Here is a 16,783-nt window from a genome sequence, read left to right on the forward strand (position 1 = left end):
AAAAAAAAAAAAAGAAGAGATGGGTAATGTAAGCAAAGAAACAGAAACTCTAGAAATGAATCAAAAGGAAAGGCTATAAATAAAAACATTGTCACAGAAGTGAAGAATGCTTCTACTAGGTTTATCAGTAGACTTGGCGTGGCCAAGGAAAGGATTAGTGGCTTAAAGATGAGTCAACAGAAACTTCTAAACTGAAACATAAAGAGGGAAAAAAATGAAAACCCCAAAGAACAGAGAGAATTGCAAAAGGTATAACATACGTATAATTAGAATACCAGACCAAAAAAAGAATGGTGCAAAAGAAATATTAAATCAAGAATGGCTAAGGACAGTCTAAAATTAATGACAGGCATAAAACCACAAATCGAGGAAGTTTAGAGAACACTAAGCAAGATAAATATACAAAAAAAAAAAAAAAAAACCCACCCACAACACTTAGGCATATCATATTCCAACTGCAGAAAACCAAAAACAAAGAAATGAAAGGAGACATTCCCAAATCCATTATTATATAGGGATTTCAACACCCCTCTGTCAGTAATTGATAGATGAAGCAGACAGAAAATCAGTAAAGATATTGATGACTTAGAACAACACCATCAGTCAACTTGATCTAATTACCATTAATAGAAAATCCACCTGACAACAGCAGAATACACATTCTTCTGAAGCTCACAAGAGACATTGACCAAGACAGACCACATTCTGGGCCATAAAATATATCCTAACAAATTTAAAAGAATAGCAATCATACAAAGTATGTTCTCAGGCCAGAGTGGAGTTAAGCTAGAAATCAGTAATAGAAAGATAGCTGGGAAATCTCCCCAAATATTTGGAAATTTAAGAATACACTTCTACGTAACCCATAGTTAAAAGAAGTCTCAAGAGAAATTACAAAATAAACTAAATAGAGTTAAAATGTAACATCAAAATGTGCAGGATGGGGCAAAAGCAGTGCTTAGAGGGAAACTTACAACATTAAACACATATATATTAGAAAAGAAGGAAAACTTAAAAATCAATAAATTTTCCACCTTACAAAGCTGGAGAAGAGCAATTTAAGCCTAAAGCAAACAGAAGAAATAATCAATATTAGAGTTGAAATCAGTGAAACTGAAAACAGGGAAAATCAACAAAAGCAAGACTTGGTTTTTGGAAGAGATTAATAAAACTGATAAACTTCCAGCCTGACTAACCAAAAAAAAAAAAAAATGAGAGAAGACACAAGTGACCAATACTGAAACAGGGGTGGAGATGATGATCTCATTTGAGCATATGATATGTGTGGGTGGATTGTGGCCTTCCTGTGTCAGACTCCTCTCCCCGTAGAGACCAACAAAACAGAGTAAATGACATTTTTCAATCTATTTTTTTTGTCATGGCACTCATGGAAAATTGGATGGATGGATGGATGGATGGATGGATGGATGGATGGATGGGGCACACTGCTATAAACACAGAGATATGATAGCAAGTGGAGGCTAGTCCCGGGTATCCCCTGGTTAAGATGTTCCAGTCACCCCCAGCTCTTCCAGGCTACCTTGGGGGCTGAGACAGGCAGTATCTCCACCAGCCTGGTGCTTTCATTGCATACACATGAAAATTGTTTGTTTTGCAATGTTTTGAGTGTTCATACACCTGGTTCATCAGGCAAAACATCAAAAGGCAGAAAGAAAACCCATGGTTCTAAGAATTTCCTTCCTCAGTCCCCCGTACCCACACCCCTTCTCCTAGTACTCCACAGGCCTGCTGCTCCCTACCTCTGAGACTTCTGGTAGAAAAGGGGATATCTGCAGCTTGAAGGGAGAATTGACCAAAATATGTCTACAGGAGGTCTGTTGGTACATGGTAGTGGGCAGTAACCAATGTGTGTTGCTGGCTCTTCAGACAGTTTTTCCAACTGGAGGGTAAGTTCTGACATTTTGTGCCATGGGACTTTGGTTAGTTTAATTGCTGAGCAAGGCAAACTGACATTAGCATCCATAAGGGAGACACTTTGTTAATAGCAATACATTGGTAAATGACAGGACTTCTCACTCATTCAGCATCTGAGATGCAGGGCACTGTCCAAGGTCCTGGGAATAGAAAAAGGAAAGGAACCAATCTGACCAGATTTCACTGATACAGATAGGAATGTATTTGACATATCAGAAGCTTCCATCTCACCATGTCCTAGAATCCAGCTTTTATTTTTCCAGTGTGATTCATGAACCTGAAATAAGAAGCAGATTATACTAGGAGCTGATGTTCTAGCATCATCTTGAAAACTCTGGTCTTAACCCAAAAGCCTTTTGTTGAGATTTACTTCATTCATCATTCATACTCATATGAGATTGAGTATCTTCTTTCTATCAGATCTGTGCCAGGAACTGGGAATTCAAAGATAAATACAACCTGGCCCCTGGCCCTGGGTGTCTAGTAGATATAAGACTTATGTGCCAACATGCAATGATAATCCAGTGTTGTCTATACTCTGGGACATTTATTTTTTTAATTTAATTTAATTTAATTTGATTATGTTATGTTAGTCACCATACAATACATCATTAGTTTTTGATGTAGTGATCTATGATTCATTGTTTTCATATAACAACCAATGCTCCATGCAGTACGTGCCCTCCTTAATACCCATCACTGGGCCAACCCATCCCCCCACCCCCCTCCCCTCCAAAACCTTCAGTCTGTTTCTCAGAGTCCATAGTCTCTCATGGTTCATCTTGCCTTCTGATTTCCTCCCCTTCATTTTTCCCTTCCTTCTCCTAATGTCCTCCATGCTATTCCTTATGTTCCACAAATAAGTGAAACCATATGATAATTGACTTTCTCTGCTTGACTTATTTCACTTAGCATAATCTCCTCCAGTCCCATCCATATTGATGTAAAGGTTGGGTATTCATCCTTTCTGATGGCTGAATAATATTCCATTGTATATATGGACCACAACTTCTTTATCTATTCATCTGTTGAAGGGCATCTCAGCTCCTTCCACAGTTTGGCTATTGCGGACATTGCTGCTATGAACATTGGGGTGCATATGGCTCTTCTTTTCAATACATATGGCTCTTTTTTCTTTTTTTCTTATTTTTTCTTTTTTTCTTCTTTTCACTACAAAACTCTGGGACATTTAAATACAGGGAGAGCCCAGGAGACTTGAGAAAAACTCCCAGGGGCAATGATGTCTGAGCTGGGTTTTGAAAAGGAATTGCTAAGCGAGAGGAAGACTTTCTAGAAAGAGGAGAGAGTATGTGAAAAGGCACAGGGTCCTTCCGACATATGAAAGAACATCCTCTGATTGAGAAACATTGAATTCAGAGTACAGGACTGAGAGACAAAAGACCAGAGAGACAGAGGACCGAGAGAAGAAAATGGGTTGGAGAACTATTGGCTGATAATGTTAAGACAGATTGGGGCCAGAAAGTTATAGCCGCCTCTATTATTATGTACTACATGAATGAGTAATTTTTGCCTTCTAAAATAGAAACTCAAACTCATAGATCTATAGATGAGCAGCAGTGTATTTTAGCTATGAAATCTACTGCTATGCCTATGGCCATATTCAGCACACTCACATGCCAAGTTATATCCTATGTCTTTGCCCTCCAGACAACCTGAATAGATGGTGGAGAACCAACATAGTTCAAGGGAATGCTGGGAAAAATGGCCAAATGAGACGTGTCACCCCAAAACAATATAAGGAATGGCAGCCAGCGCTGAATACTGAAAATATGTTGCATAAAACTCTACTCTTGTATTCAATCTGACATTTGCCTGCTGGAAAATGGCAGTCCCCAAAACAAAGCACCATCCATGTCTAGAGTTTCTCTGAGCCTCTCCTGACCCAGCATGCCTTGTCACTGCACGCAGGCCCAAGAGTTGAGGATGGGGTCAGAGGCCCCAGGGCATGGTTGAGGGGTGGGATATTCAGATTCTCCTGCCTCCTCTATCCCCAGAACTCACCCATCCCGGGCCTTCCTCCACATGCTGAGAGATGTAAATTAATGGAATAGAGAATGAAAATAGGAGCTCCTGAACATTATTTTTCATGGAATTAAATCCAGAGGGAATAAAGGACCTTAGGTCGTGAGTAGCAAAGCCCCAGAGCATCAGATGTCTGAATGCTGTGGAGTGTGACGAAGCCCCTGAGGGGGACACTGCCCCAGATCCATGACCCCTCTTCTACCACCTCCTGGCACCTCTATCCCTCACAGACGGTTTGGACAGGTGGCAGCTTCTGGAGTGTTAGTCTGAGAGGTGCCATCGCTCCCAGCTCTGTAGCCTTGAAGAGCTGACCTCCACCAGTGACTCAATGACAACAAGCCAGGGACGTCAATAAAACTCATTATAGGCGATAGCAGCCTTTAATGCAGGCATGTGGATCAGAGAATTAATTCCTCCCACCCCTCCCAGGCAGCTTTGGTGAAATGAAAGTGGGGATTGACATTCTCACGAATTTCCCATTTCCTGCCTGTGTTTATCAGGAATCTAGGTCATGACGACTCCGCTCCTTCACGTCCTCATTGGTTTGCGCCTTAGGAGGGCAAAACCCAAAGTTGGCAGGCTCCCTCCTTTCTCTTCCTTCTCTGTGCCTCTGCAGAAGAGAAAGTGTCACAAGGACAGCCACATTGACACTCTGGCCTCAGGTGACCTCAGCACCTAGTCAAGAGGCTGCGTCTGGGCTCTGGTTGTGTTCACCCTAGCTGTCATTAACAAGGGGATGAGCCATGTGACTGCCTCAGCAGAGTGCCAGTTGTCCAGCGTCAACCCAGAAATCCGTTCGTGAATTTCACCTTTTCCTAGTGACCTCCAAAGGTCACCTAGGGCTGTCACCATATACTGACTGGTCATTCACAGCAAAGCCCATCCTCTCCTTTCTCCCCAATCTCTCAAGCAGGAGTCAGTTTTCCTAATGAATGACACTGAGATTAGTATGAAATCATCATTTATATCAATGTTCCTAATCTAAAAACAATCTTTATGAATTAATGAGATCAGAGCTTAACATTTTATTGAAAAAAGTTTTACATTTTTTAAAAGAAAAAAATAATCACCTCTGATCCCAGCCCCTTAACATAATTATTTTCATTTCACCTTATTTGCCTCCAGTCTCTGTCCACAGGTAGACATTGTTCATAATTGTGATCAGTATGTAAATAATGTTCATTTCTCCTGCTTCTTTTCACTTAAGATCAGATCTTCATAACTATCGTACTCAGTGGCTGGCTGAATATATTTCTCTGCTAATTTGTGATTTCTTTAATGGTTTACCCAAATTGGGGAAGACATTTATTTAGTTCTCATGTTATATTCTTATAGGTAACAATGTATATGGCATTTGCTTGCTTTTTGATTTTTTAGGAATAATCCCAGTAATGGGATCCCTGGTTCTTGATATGGATTGCCTGACTGTTTTTGCTTTTTTTTAAAGATGACACCAATTTATGATGCCACTAGTAGGGCCCATGACAAACTAAAAGACCCAAGAGAGATGCTAAACTTAATAGAAAAAAAAATGTTTTTGTTTGTTTTGGTGAACTCTTTTTTTAGTATTATTGATCTCCACTGGGCAGGCCTGAATAGAGGCCCAAGGAAGAAGTAATGAAAATGAGGAGAGAGGTAGTTTGCAGAATAGCTCCCATTCCTGACTCGGCATTCTTTCCTTCACTTGCTCCTATTTCTGGCAGGGTGAGGAGGCTGTAAGAGCTTGAGACACCAGTAGGTCTAGGCCCAGAATAAGAGCTGCTCCCTCTTAATGAGGGGACAGCTGGAGGCAAGTCAGACACAGACGAACCCCACGAGAGCCCAAATAGCCGGATGGTTGACTGTGTCAGGAGAGACATCCAGCTAATGCTAGGCCTTCAAGTGTTCACTTGGCAAGAATTCTTTAACCCATTTGAAATTCTGAAATCTGGAGGCACTGACCTCATCTGTTTGCCTTCCATCTTCTTTCTGGGGCATTCTTGCTGTGAGTTACTGGCCAAAGGCAAATCCTCTGACAAATAGTAAGCAGAGAATGATGTGGAAAGATCTGCCCTCTTAGGAAATTATGCAGTATGTGTGTGTTGTAACAATGCAGAGCACCAATATGGGTACACTTGGCCCTTTCCCTCCAGATTAGGAGCTTTTAAGGTGTTGAGATGTGCCATGACTGTCTTCTAAAGTTTGTATCCCACTAACTGCTCAAACCAATAGAATAATCATTGTACCCAATAATGTACAGCACATATAATTTGAGAAGTGTATTTTAACATACATATTAGACATGACAGTTAGTGTCTCAGCCAAGGTCATACAGCCCTTGCTTCTCCTTTATACTCTGCAGCCTCTGGATAACACCTAAGTTTTATGTAGCCTTTGCTCTACAGTACTTCAAAGATTAAAGGACCTAAAGATAATGAGTTCATCCACAAGCCTCGTTGGCTCCCATGTAGCTTCCATATTTTAGGAAGTTCATACCTCTATGGACATCTGTCTGTTTGGGGGTGATCAAAGATTGAGCAGCCCTTAATCTGCTGGTTGGGGAAAAGTTTACGATTTCTCAGGTCTCCCTGGACCTGGAAGGGAGGAGCTGAAGAAAGAAGAGTATCATGGCTTTGGGGTTATATGGCTTTGGACAATGATTTAACTTCTCCAAGCTCCTTCCCCTAAAAGAGGAATGATCACACTTGCTACAAGGACTATCTTGAGAATTAAATGAGCTGGTTCATGCAGACCCTCCCCTAAACAGAAGGGTATGTGCTGTGAACCTTGATTTAAAAAAAAAAAAACAAAACGCCCCTTCCTCCCATCAGCCTCACTGCTGCCCCCATGTCTGCACTCACTCCATGTTCAGTCCGCAGCCATTTATAACTGCAGAACGAATGTGCCCCTTTTTCCTCACTGTGGTGTTTTCTCTGATCCCTTGTAGGAGGTGCTTGAACTTGCTTTCTCCATCTTGTATGACTCAAACTGCCAGCTGAACTTCATAGCTCCTGACAAGCACGAGGTAAGGGTCTCAGTGGGGTTAATTTGTGAGACAGTGTCACTTTTTTTTTTTCCTAGAAAAACAAGCAAGAGAGAAATATTGGAAAGAAATTTCATTTAAAAAAAAAAAAAAAGCCTGCCTAAGAAAAATCATGAACAAAGGAACATCTCGTTGATTTGGTATAGAATGGAAACTTTTTTAAAAACCACCAGTTATCACAGATTCAGCCTCTTACTAGCTTGACCAAGAGTTCATGGTAATGAAAGAGAATGAACAAATGCTTCATACTCAACAAGGGCATAACTGTCAACCCCGAGGAAGAATCAGCCCTGATGAAGCTTTGGTTTTCATCGAGCATTGAATTTTTAGTCACAGTCTTCCCAAGATAAACTTGTCTCTGTTCTTTAAAACATTTGATGAAGTAGGTTTTCTACCATGTTTCCTTAAGTTATTTTAAGAGATCTAGGGCTGTCTCTGCTGTTGTAATTTTATTTTTGAGGTGATTTTATTCCTTTTTGACATCTCGTTATAGGTATAATTTGTTTTTCTCCTTGAAGCACGCTTGTCAGCTATAATTAAAATATTTAGCATAGATCTAGGAAAATGTATTTGTAAGGTGAAATAGCAGCTATATGGTTGATGTAACTCGTTCTCTTGTAAACAGGAGCCCAACATTACGCTCGAAACTGTTATTTTTAGACGATACCATTCAAATTTTTGTTTTACGTGTGGTTGCATAAACAGCTTTTAGAAAGGAAGGGAACATTTTAATAGAATCTGACTTTTGTTTCCCGTTTCCCCGAGGAGACTCTGCTCATTTAGAAGTTATTCAGTATCTGCTTTTCACTGGTTTTTTAAAGCTTTTGAATAAAATTGTACATCCCAAAGAGAGAGGAAAGATTAGATGCAAATCCTGCATTTAGAATGGTGCTTAAGTGTAATTCTGTGTAACTTGACATTTAGTTTGCAAAAGGGTATGACTTTGTCTTCATCTTTCTGAAAATAGATACTGAGGCCTACTGCTTCTCTTTTTAAATAAAATTGTGGTTATACACAGGCAGGCCATCGTATTTAAGAAGTATACAGCTGTATGGAAAACTACTTTAGAAAGTAGAACTGTGGATGTTACTTAAATCTATGCAAGGCTGTATTTTCCCAGGGTGCATTAATTCCAGATAAGGACAAATGTTCTCAGACTGCCAAATTTTTATTTGCAACTGCCACCTTTTATTGATACGGTGAGGAGAAAAATGCCATACACTTGTGAACACTTAATTTCTTCAGATCTCTTTCATATGTATTACCTCATTTTATTTGCATAATCACTCAATAAAATAGGAAGTCCTATTACAGATATCTTCATCAAATGAAGGAGAGAGGCCTCTCAAAATCGAATACCTCAACATTTGCAAAGATAATAGTAATTGCAACTAGCCTGGATTTCTCTGTGCCAGGCACCATCCCGTGTCTTATGTACTTCACCTCACTTAATCTTCATTATACCTCTGAGAGAAACAAACTATTATGCCCATTTGATAAAGGAGGGAAATGAGTCACAAAGAGGTTAAGAAGCCTGTCCAAGGTCAAACCAGTAGTAACAGAGCTGGAATTGAAACCACGGAGCCTTGCTCCAGGAACCCTGTCTCCTTGACCCCTGCACTGTGTTGCTAGGGAGGCAGGAAGCAGGACCCGACCTCCCAGCTTCCTGCCTGTGCCCATCCCCCAGTGTCAGCAGTTAATCACCTCAGGGCCAAAGTGGACCCATCTATACCCACACCCACACCCATGCCCAGTTGCCCCCCTCCAGATTCCTAGCAAGGCAAATCCAGATACATCGTGTATTTGTAAATATTCCTGTGTGCATCTCTAAATAATGGCATCCATTTTGAAACCAACTACAATACCATTATCACAGCTGATTTTTTAACATTTTGATACTACCATCTGTAGTCAGTTTTCAGACTTCTCCACTTGTCTCCATTGTGTGTTTTATTTCTTTTATACTTTGTTCAGATCAGAATCCAAATAAGATCCATGCATAGCAATTGGTCAACATGTTTCTTCAGTTTCCTTGAATCTATAGGTTTCTTCCTTTCTCCCTCTCTCTCTCTCTCTCTCTCTCTCCCTCCCTCTCTTGGGAGCATCTGCTTATGCTTTTTTTTCCTTGCAATTTATTCATTGAAAAACCCAGGTCATCTGTCTGATAACCTTGCTGAGAGTCTAGATTTTGCTGATTATAATTATCTGTATTAGTTTACTGTGGCTGCTTCCACAAATTACCACACATTTAGTGGCTTAAAACAACATGAATTCCGGAGGTCAGAAGTCTGATGCAGGTCTTTTCTGGGCTAAAATCAAAGTACTGGCAGGGCTGAATTCCTTTCTGGAGGTTCTAGGGGAAAATTTGTTTCCTCCCCCTTTGCACTTCTGGAGGCCACCGGCATCCCTTGGCCACAGCCTCCATTCACCCACAACCGTGGCGGTTGAGTCTCCACACTGACCTCCTCCTCCTCCGTAGTCAAAACTCGCCTTCTTTCTCCCTTCTCTCGCTCACTCCTATCCTGTTTCCCTCTTCCACTTTTAAGGACCCTGGTGATTACATTACCCCCACCTGGACAATCCCAGAGGACCTTCCTATTTGCTGGTCAGCTGATTAGCAATTTTAATTCCCTTTGCCGTGCACCCTAACATACTCACAGGCTCCAGGACGTGATCTCCCTTAAAAGGAGGGTATTCTTCTGCCTACCATAACATGTGCTGTTATTTCACATGGTTATCTGTCTCCCGTATTTCATATTCCGTGGCAGTTAGAGGATTCATCTAATTGAGGCTCAACTTTAAGCAACAGTGGTGTTGCATTCTTCCGTGGTGTCTGGTTGTCTCTCTGGGGGATGTTAGCAGCCATTGATGATTTTTGCCAGGATTCTTGGACCTGTTAGACATTGGAAAGGTTGGTATCTCAATTCAGTCATCCCTTCTTCATTTATTAGCGGGAAACGGGCCTCATATTTGAGGTTACACAGTTTATATGTAACAAGCAGGCTAAATACTTGACTTTTCTTGTCAGTCTTCCAAATAATGCGCATCTTCCAAATGAGAACAACGAGGTGGTTTTGGTGTTGGAGTATCATTATGAAGTAATGGATTTAAACATATTTGTGTTTTAATGGGTTGCAGCGATTGTCATTATCAGTGTCCATATTAATCCTATCTAGAGAAAGTAGGAACACCTTCTGGTTGGTTTCTGAGTCCTATTGACATGACCCCAGATGTCTTTGACAACCTTCAGTCATTCTGCTATGACAAAATATGTCTGGCTCATCTTGCATGTTTCCTGCCTTTTCTCTGTGGAACCATGGTCCCTTTTGGTAGAAAATGGTATTTAGCAACCAGAATCTGGGCATTAGGTGTGCTTGCTATTACTTGGTTGGTCATTATTTTTAGGCCTTTTTATGGGCAGACTGGGAGTTACATTATTTCTTTAAAGATAAAATACACTGTAAGTTCATTTTGATACTTTCCACTCAGATTCAGTCCGAGTTTTTATTTATTGGTTGATGCACTCTTTAATAAAATTTTCTGTACCTGCTGCTTCTCAAAAGAAAGGCACCACAGAAGTGTTCCTGTGGGTCAGATTAATCCGTACTAGGAAGCTAGCCAGGACCGGGATTGTTGTACAAGAAGCAGTAAGCCCAGGGCTTAGGGATTTACAGTCAAACAGTGTTAGAGCTGGAAGGGGCCTCAGAGCACATGGAGTTCAGTGGCCCCCATATCTGGAAGTATATCAGAATTAACTGGAAGCTTTTCTAAGTAAAATTTACTCACCCAAGATCTACAAGATCAGGATCTCCAGGGTAGGACCTTTGTATCTATTTTTATGAAGGTTATTTATGTGGAAAGGAATGTTTCAATGAGTTCAGAATCTGTCTGAGGGATTCATGAGGACATGAATACTTCCAGATGTCTCTTAGCACTCAGCTGGTGTTTAGATGGGTCAGACACTTTGGCAGAGATCACTCAGCCAAGGCAAAGTTCTGTAGTTCAGGGCCGCACTACCCAGACATACACCCTCATAATACACCTATGGTGCATCTCCTCAGCTTAAAAAGGGGTGCCTGAGATGTGCATCAGGGTGAGATTTCCAGATCACTGTGGCTTAAGATTTGTAAAGTGCTTGCAGTCCTATGGTACATTTTATGTTGAGATCTGCTGTTATATTCCAGGTAAGCACAGTGCAAAGGACAGGCTAAGTATAGGGTCTGGAATTGTAACTTGACCCAGTGAGGGCAGAAGAGGGGGTAATCTAGAGCCCATTCGAGAAGGAAGACTAGTCTGACAGTAAGAACAGAGCAATTGCTATCACAGAGGTCCTACAGAGGACTAGGATATACTAAAAGGCGAGCGGAGCACAGCTTCCAGAATGCAGACGGTTTTCTCAGATGCTGACATCAGAAGCTAGTTCAGCCATCTGTTCTGCAGATGAGAGAACCGAGGCGCTGAGAGGCCGAGGAACTTGGTAGCGTGTGGAGTGGGTGGGACTGGAACTCAGGCAGTCTAACTCTAGTGCACCTGCACTCTTCTGTGCAAATAATGCCTTCTTATGTAACAGTAGGAGGATCTGAGTTCTGCATGACCTTGCAACGTCATACCTTCAACATCCTACCAGTGAGTCTGCTTTTAAGCTATTGGTAGTATATATCCCAACATGCCCAGACTCAGCATTAGGTCGAGGCTGCTTCTTCCCTGACTCCAAGCACGGTTCCTAGTCTAGTGGCTAATCTCTGCCTCTCCTCTCTGATTCCTAACACTCACAACGTTAGCCCACTCTTACCCGGGAGCCCTTGGCTCTAGTACAAGTCCCAGGGCTACAGCCTCTGGGAGGGAGGATGACAAGAGCAAATCAGGTCCTCAGATAAACAAGGTAGAGTTTCTTTCTTCAAGGAGTTCACAGTCTACTGGAGAAACAAAAGGCATGGTCAATTTTAATGAGAAAGGAAGAACCAAATTCTTAGTTGGCTGCTCTGGAAGACTTTCCAAGATCGGCTATGTCCCCAGGAACCAGGCTTCCCAGACCCGAAGGAGAAAAAACCTGGAAACTAGAGACTCAAGGAGAAGAGACAGGCAGCCAGCCCACCTCCCATGAAGATCAGCCAACAGTTGTAGCCATTTTGTCCACCAGACACTGGGCAGCAGAACGTTATTTCCTAGCCCTTTGCTGAGAAATGCCAAGGTGGGACTATGATTGGCTCCCGGGTAAGAGTGGGCTAACGTTGTGAGTGTTAGGAATCAGAGAGGAGAGGCAGAGATTAGCCACTAGACTAGGAACCGTGCTTGGAGTCAGGGAAGAAGCAGCCTCGACCTAATGCTGAGTCTGGGCATGTTGGGATATATACTACCAATAGCTTAAAAGCAGACTCACTGGTAGGATGTTGAAGGTATGACGTTGCAAGGTCATGCAGAACTCAGATCCTCCTACTGTTACATAAGAAGGCATTATTTGCACAGAAGAGTGCAGGTGCACTAGAGTTAGACTGCCTGAGTTCCAGTCCCACCCACTCCACACGCTACCAAGTTCCTCGGCCTCTCAGCGCCTCGGTTCTCTCATCTGCAGAACAGAGATGATACCAGCAGTGTCAACTTTATTAAATGGTGATGTAGGCAGAGCACTTAGCACAGAGCCCAGCACACGTTGCATGGTCATTGTTAACCACTGTCACTACTCTTGTCATTGTCATCAGTAATTACCCTTGTCACCTCCTTTTCCACCAGTACTGTATCTGGACGGACGGGCTGAATGCACTGCTGGGGAAAGACATGATGAGTGAGCTGACCCGGAATGACTTGGACACCCTGCTCAGCATGGAAATCAAGCTCCGCCTCCTCGACCTGGAAAACATTCAGATCCCTGACGCACCTCCCCCCATCCCCAAGGAGCCCAGCAACTATGACTTCGTCTATGACTGTAACTGAAGTGGCCGGGCCCAGAAGCGCCCCCTCCAAAACTGGAAAATCTAGCTAGCGGGAGAGAAGAATGAAAACACACCCACGCCTCGGAACCCTCTCGTGGTGCAGAGAAGCTGTGGGTCAACACTGTCTTTGGCCTCGCCTCTAGCCCCAGCATTCTTCTACCCCTACCTGGCGTCTTGCTCACTGCCCTGATTCTGTTTCTAGACTCCATTGCTTTAGGTCACTTCCCACTGCTGCAGTCTACCGATGGGAGCAGAGCAAAACCCACCGCCAATAAGAGAGCCAAAGGGCCCTTCCGTCCTCACCCCCCTCCCCAGCAGGCCCGTCCTCCCTCCCTGGAGGGTGCAAGCCGGCAGCACCAGACTGCCCCAAAACCTGCCCGTCAGACCGAAGGGACTGCCCCAGTGCTTGTGTCTGGAAGAAACAGCCTAGCTGCTGGAGAAGACCAAACACCGCCTCCTCATTCCCCTTCTCTCCAGAGTCCGCTCACACCACCAGTTCCCTGTGACTCGAAATCTGCTTTCAGGTCTTTTCCGTCCTCCGTGCAGGCCTTTGCCTTGTGCTGGTCCTCTCTGGTTCCAAGGGCAGCAGCAGAAACCTCGTTCTAGCCGTGGACCGCACCGGGTCTCCGGACCCAGTCCCAGGTCCAATGCCATTTCACGTCTGCACTGTGAGCGTGCCCAACCTTCTTTCCTCGCCAGCTAGTCTTGGGTGTCCTCTCTCTGCCCCAGCCCACACCTGCCTTCTTCACGCCTCACACCCTTCCAGCCCCTTAGGTGAAAGCACAAATGGTGAAATCAGTCGTCATCCCCATCTCTAATATACTAAACCGAAACGCCTCTGTGGCAGGCGGCCCCTCTCGACGGGTTTGGTGTTACCTTCTCCTGGGGGTTCTGCTATAACACAGGCCCCGCAGGATGGTCAAGCTGTCAGACATCCAAGTTTACATCATTGTAATTATTACAAGTATTGACAATTTGCAAGGGTTTGGGGGTTGGTTGTTTTTTTGTTTTTTGGTGTTTTTTTTTTTGCTTTGTTTTTGTACAAAAGAGTCTAACATTTTTTTGCCAAACAGATATATATTTAATGAAAAGAAGAGATACATAAATGTGTGTACTTTCAAGGTTTTTTTTTAATTATTTTAATCCTAAACATCTTCCTGAGAATAACATTCCCTTATACATGCTGTGGAATAAAATGAATTGTGATGAGTTGGAGAGCTGGTGTTTTGATTTGGTGACTTAGGTGCTTGTTGCTCGGTCCTTAGCATCACTAGTGAGCTTGTTAGAAACGTCTTTGGCCCCGCCCCAGCCCTGCAGAATCAGGGGATTGGCGTGCACAGGAGCTTTTCAAAAGCCCTGGCTTAGGGGACTCAGCCACTGCTATAGGTCACCAGAGACTCTGAGCATCAGTAAAGCATGTTACTTCTAAGAAGACCATCTCAACTCACGGAGAAAATCAGACCCACTACGTGAAAATATGACTATTTATTTTGCACCGTTGCCTCCCGACTCGGACGTTCCCCTTTTCTTTTCTTCTCCCTTGCCATTATATGATGTACAGAACTGACCAAATTAAATACGTTATACTTTGAGAGAGCACATTTAGCCACGGAAAAGAATGCAGGCCAGTGGAGCAGAAATAAATTCAGTCAAAAACAAAATAAATCTAACTACGAATTAATAAGATACGGGTCAGAGCCCAGCAAAGGATTCTTCTGAGGTCAGTTCCACCGGAGGCGTATCTGAATCATAAACTCGGAAGGCTGCGAGGGAAGTCAGAAAGGTCCAGGCATGCAAATGCAGCACAAGCTACTCTGGACTCGCCGCAGAAGTGCTTGATGCCTTCAGGTCACTGCTCTGGAGCATCATCAAGATGTGCAGTTACCGATTGACTTTTGAGTTAAGATGACATGGTCCAGAGCCCTCCATAAATTGCAGGGAAAAAAAATCCTTTATAATCCATAGTAATTCACAGGCGATTATGCTTCCCATCAGAGCACTCACACCTGACTGTCGAGTCAATGCGTCCTTTATCATTAAGATTTAATGACATTAACCCATATGTTCTTGTTGGGAGCACTTCTTGATCTAGCCATCATCATGATAAAATGACAAATGTTAGGTAAAAGAGAGTAGACAGAATCATACTGTTCTTTACTTCAGAGTTCCAGATCTGTTCTTGAAAGGGAAATTCTTTGGGTCAAAGTATCTGAGGTCCTGGGACTCTGGGTTTAAGAGACTGATCTGTCCTATAACACTCACTGGGAAGAACCAGCCACTCTCTCTTTTGGCACTCGTGCTTTGGTGCATTAAACAGAAACTAACCCTTTCCAGACGATGAAGACAGCCTTCTCCTCCCTCTCCCTGGACCCTCCCTCTATGGACGGGTGACATCTGGAGAGTGTGACATCACTCCTTCATTTTGCAGCAGTGTGGTGCTGGCTTGCTATCCAGATTTGGACAGCTCATCTCGTGTGTCTCAGCTGCCAAGGCTTCCCAGATAGCGGGCCTTACCCTCCAGCTCAGCTCCTGCTGCCTCTGGTTTCCCAGCCGGGACCAATCCGGAGAGCCAGGGGAGCAGTGACGTAGGAAGTCGATTTTGTCACCAGATCTATGCTGCGTTCTCCAGTTTGGCTTTACCTGAAACAAAACTGAGCATTGCATTTGAATCTGCTGATATTTTAATCCTGTCTGGTTTTTTATTCAGAACCTATAGGGGGAAAGGTAATTAATTGGCCCCCTCCAACTCAGCTACTTATAAGGGTAAGAAAACCTACCAGTCATTACAAAGGAAAAAGTGCCAGGTTGAATGTTTCTTGAGTCTATTTGCACATCCATCCTAAACCATCTTCCAATTCTCAAATAAGGCATGTCCTGCCCCCTGCTCTTACAATGAACTCAGCAGGTGTCCCAATGACATACATACCTTTCCTCTATTTTGTTGTTGTTATGCAATATTTTGCAATTAACATAAACCTTTAACTTGAAGGAAATAAAATACCCACACCATAATCAAAAACATGCTCACCGCTAAACACTAGGAATGCAACAAGAAAAAAATATGTAAATCTAAATTGTGCAAAATGATGAACAAGATCTATGAAATCAGGAAAGTTATAATCAAATAAGTTAGTGAAACATAAAACCAAATAATTACAGCACAGTGTGGTAAACAGTATATAAATATGTATAGGGTAGAGAACTAGAAAAGGGTCGCGCTCAACACGTTTGATAATGGGACAAAGGAAAACAAGAAAGGACTAGAACTTTGAGTTGGGTCTCAAAAGACAGCATATGTTCACCAGCTAAGAGATGAACCCTCCAGGCAGAGCAAAGTGTAGAGGGCGTGGACGCATGAAGACCCGTGACTGACTCTTCACAGACCTGTAAGTCACTCGATGTGGCTGGTCTGTAGGATGCATAAGGGAGAGAGGACTGCAGAGGAGGCAGGGCACAGATGCTGAAAATCCTGACATAGCTGGCAAGGGACTTTTACTTGAGGGCAAGAGAATGCACTCAGATGAGGGATGTTGTCAGATTTGCCACTTGGAAATATCACAACGACAAAACACCCACGTGGGGGAAAGACTGGAGTGGGAGAAGCTGAAAGCGAAGATATTAGGTGATGGAAATGGTCCCAAGCCAGAACCACGGAGCCCACACTCTGGTACAAGCAATGGGAAAGAGAAGGAGAGGAAAAGTATTAAAGAGGCAGGATTAGCAGCCTCTCAAGTGATAGTTTGAGAATGCACATGGCTCCTGAGTTTCTGGAATGAGTAAGCAGATAAAAGAGCTGTTTTTCACTAAAATCAGGAAGAGAGGAGGGACAGGAGATTTTAGGAAATGACAATGA

At 43.0% G+C, this 16,783-nt stretch overlaps 1 protein-coding gene and 1 long non-coding RNA gene across 11 annotated transcripts in view; both read left to right on the forward strand.

Annotated features, from left to right (window-relative positions):
- LOC145716514 (uncharacterized) overlaps nt 1-6,769 on the forward strand; it is a 10,138-nt gene extending 3,369 nt beyond the window's left edge. Inside the window, exon 2 of the long non-coding RNA XR_014139196.1 lies at nt 39-6,769. This is a non-coding gene — a long non-coding RNA (uncharacterized LOC145716514). The remainder of the gene's footprint in view (nt 1-38) is intronic.
- The window catches only part of ELMO1 (engulfment and cell motility 1), a 518,756-nt gene extending 504,611 nt beyond the window's left edge, over nt 1-14,145 (forward strand). For all 10 annotated transcript variants that reach the window (XM_081800259.1, XM_081800257.1, XM_081800260.1 and 7 more), the window contains 2 exons: nt 6,905-6,982; nt 12,731-14,145. In XM_081800259.1, the coding sequence (XP_081656385.1) occupies nt 6,905-6,982; nt 12,731-12,931 (279 nt within the window). In that variant the 3' untranslated portion in view covers nt 12,932-14,145. The remainder of the gene's footprint in view (nt 1-6,904; nt 6,983-12,730) is intronic.
- The last annotated feature ends 2,638 nt before the right edge of the window (nt 14,146-16,783 follow it).

Source organism: Leptonychotes weddellii, chromosome 12 (genome assembly GCF_054177405.1).
Source record: "Leptonychotes weddellii isolate Sample4059 chromosome 12, ASM5417740v2, whole genome shotgun sequence".
Classification (NCBI taxonomy): domain Eukaryota; kingdom Metazoa; phylum Chordata; class Mammalia; order Carnivora; family Phocidae; genus Leptonychotes; species Leptonychotes weddellii.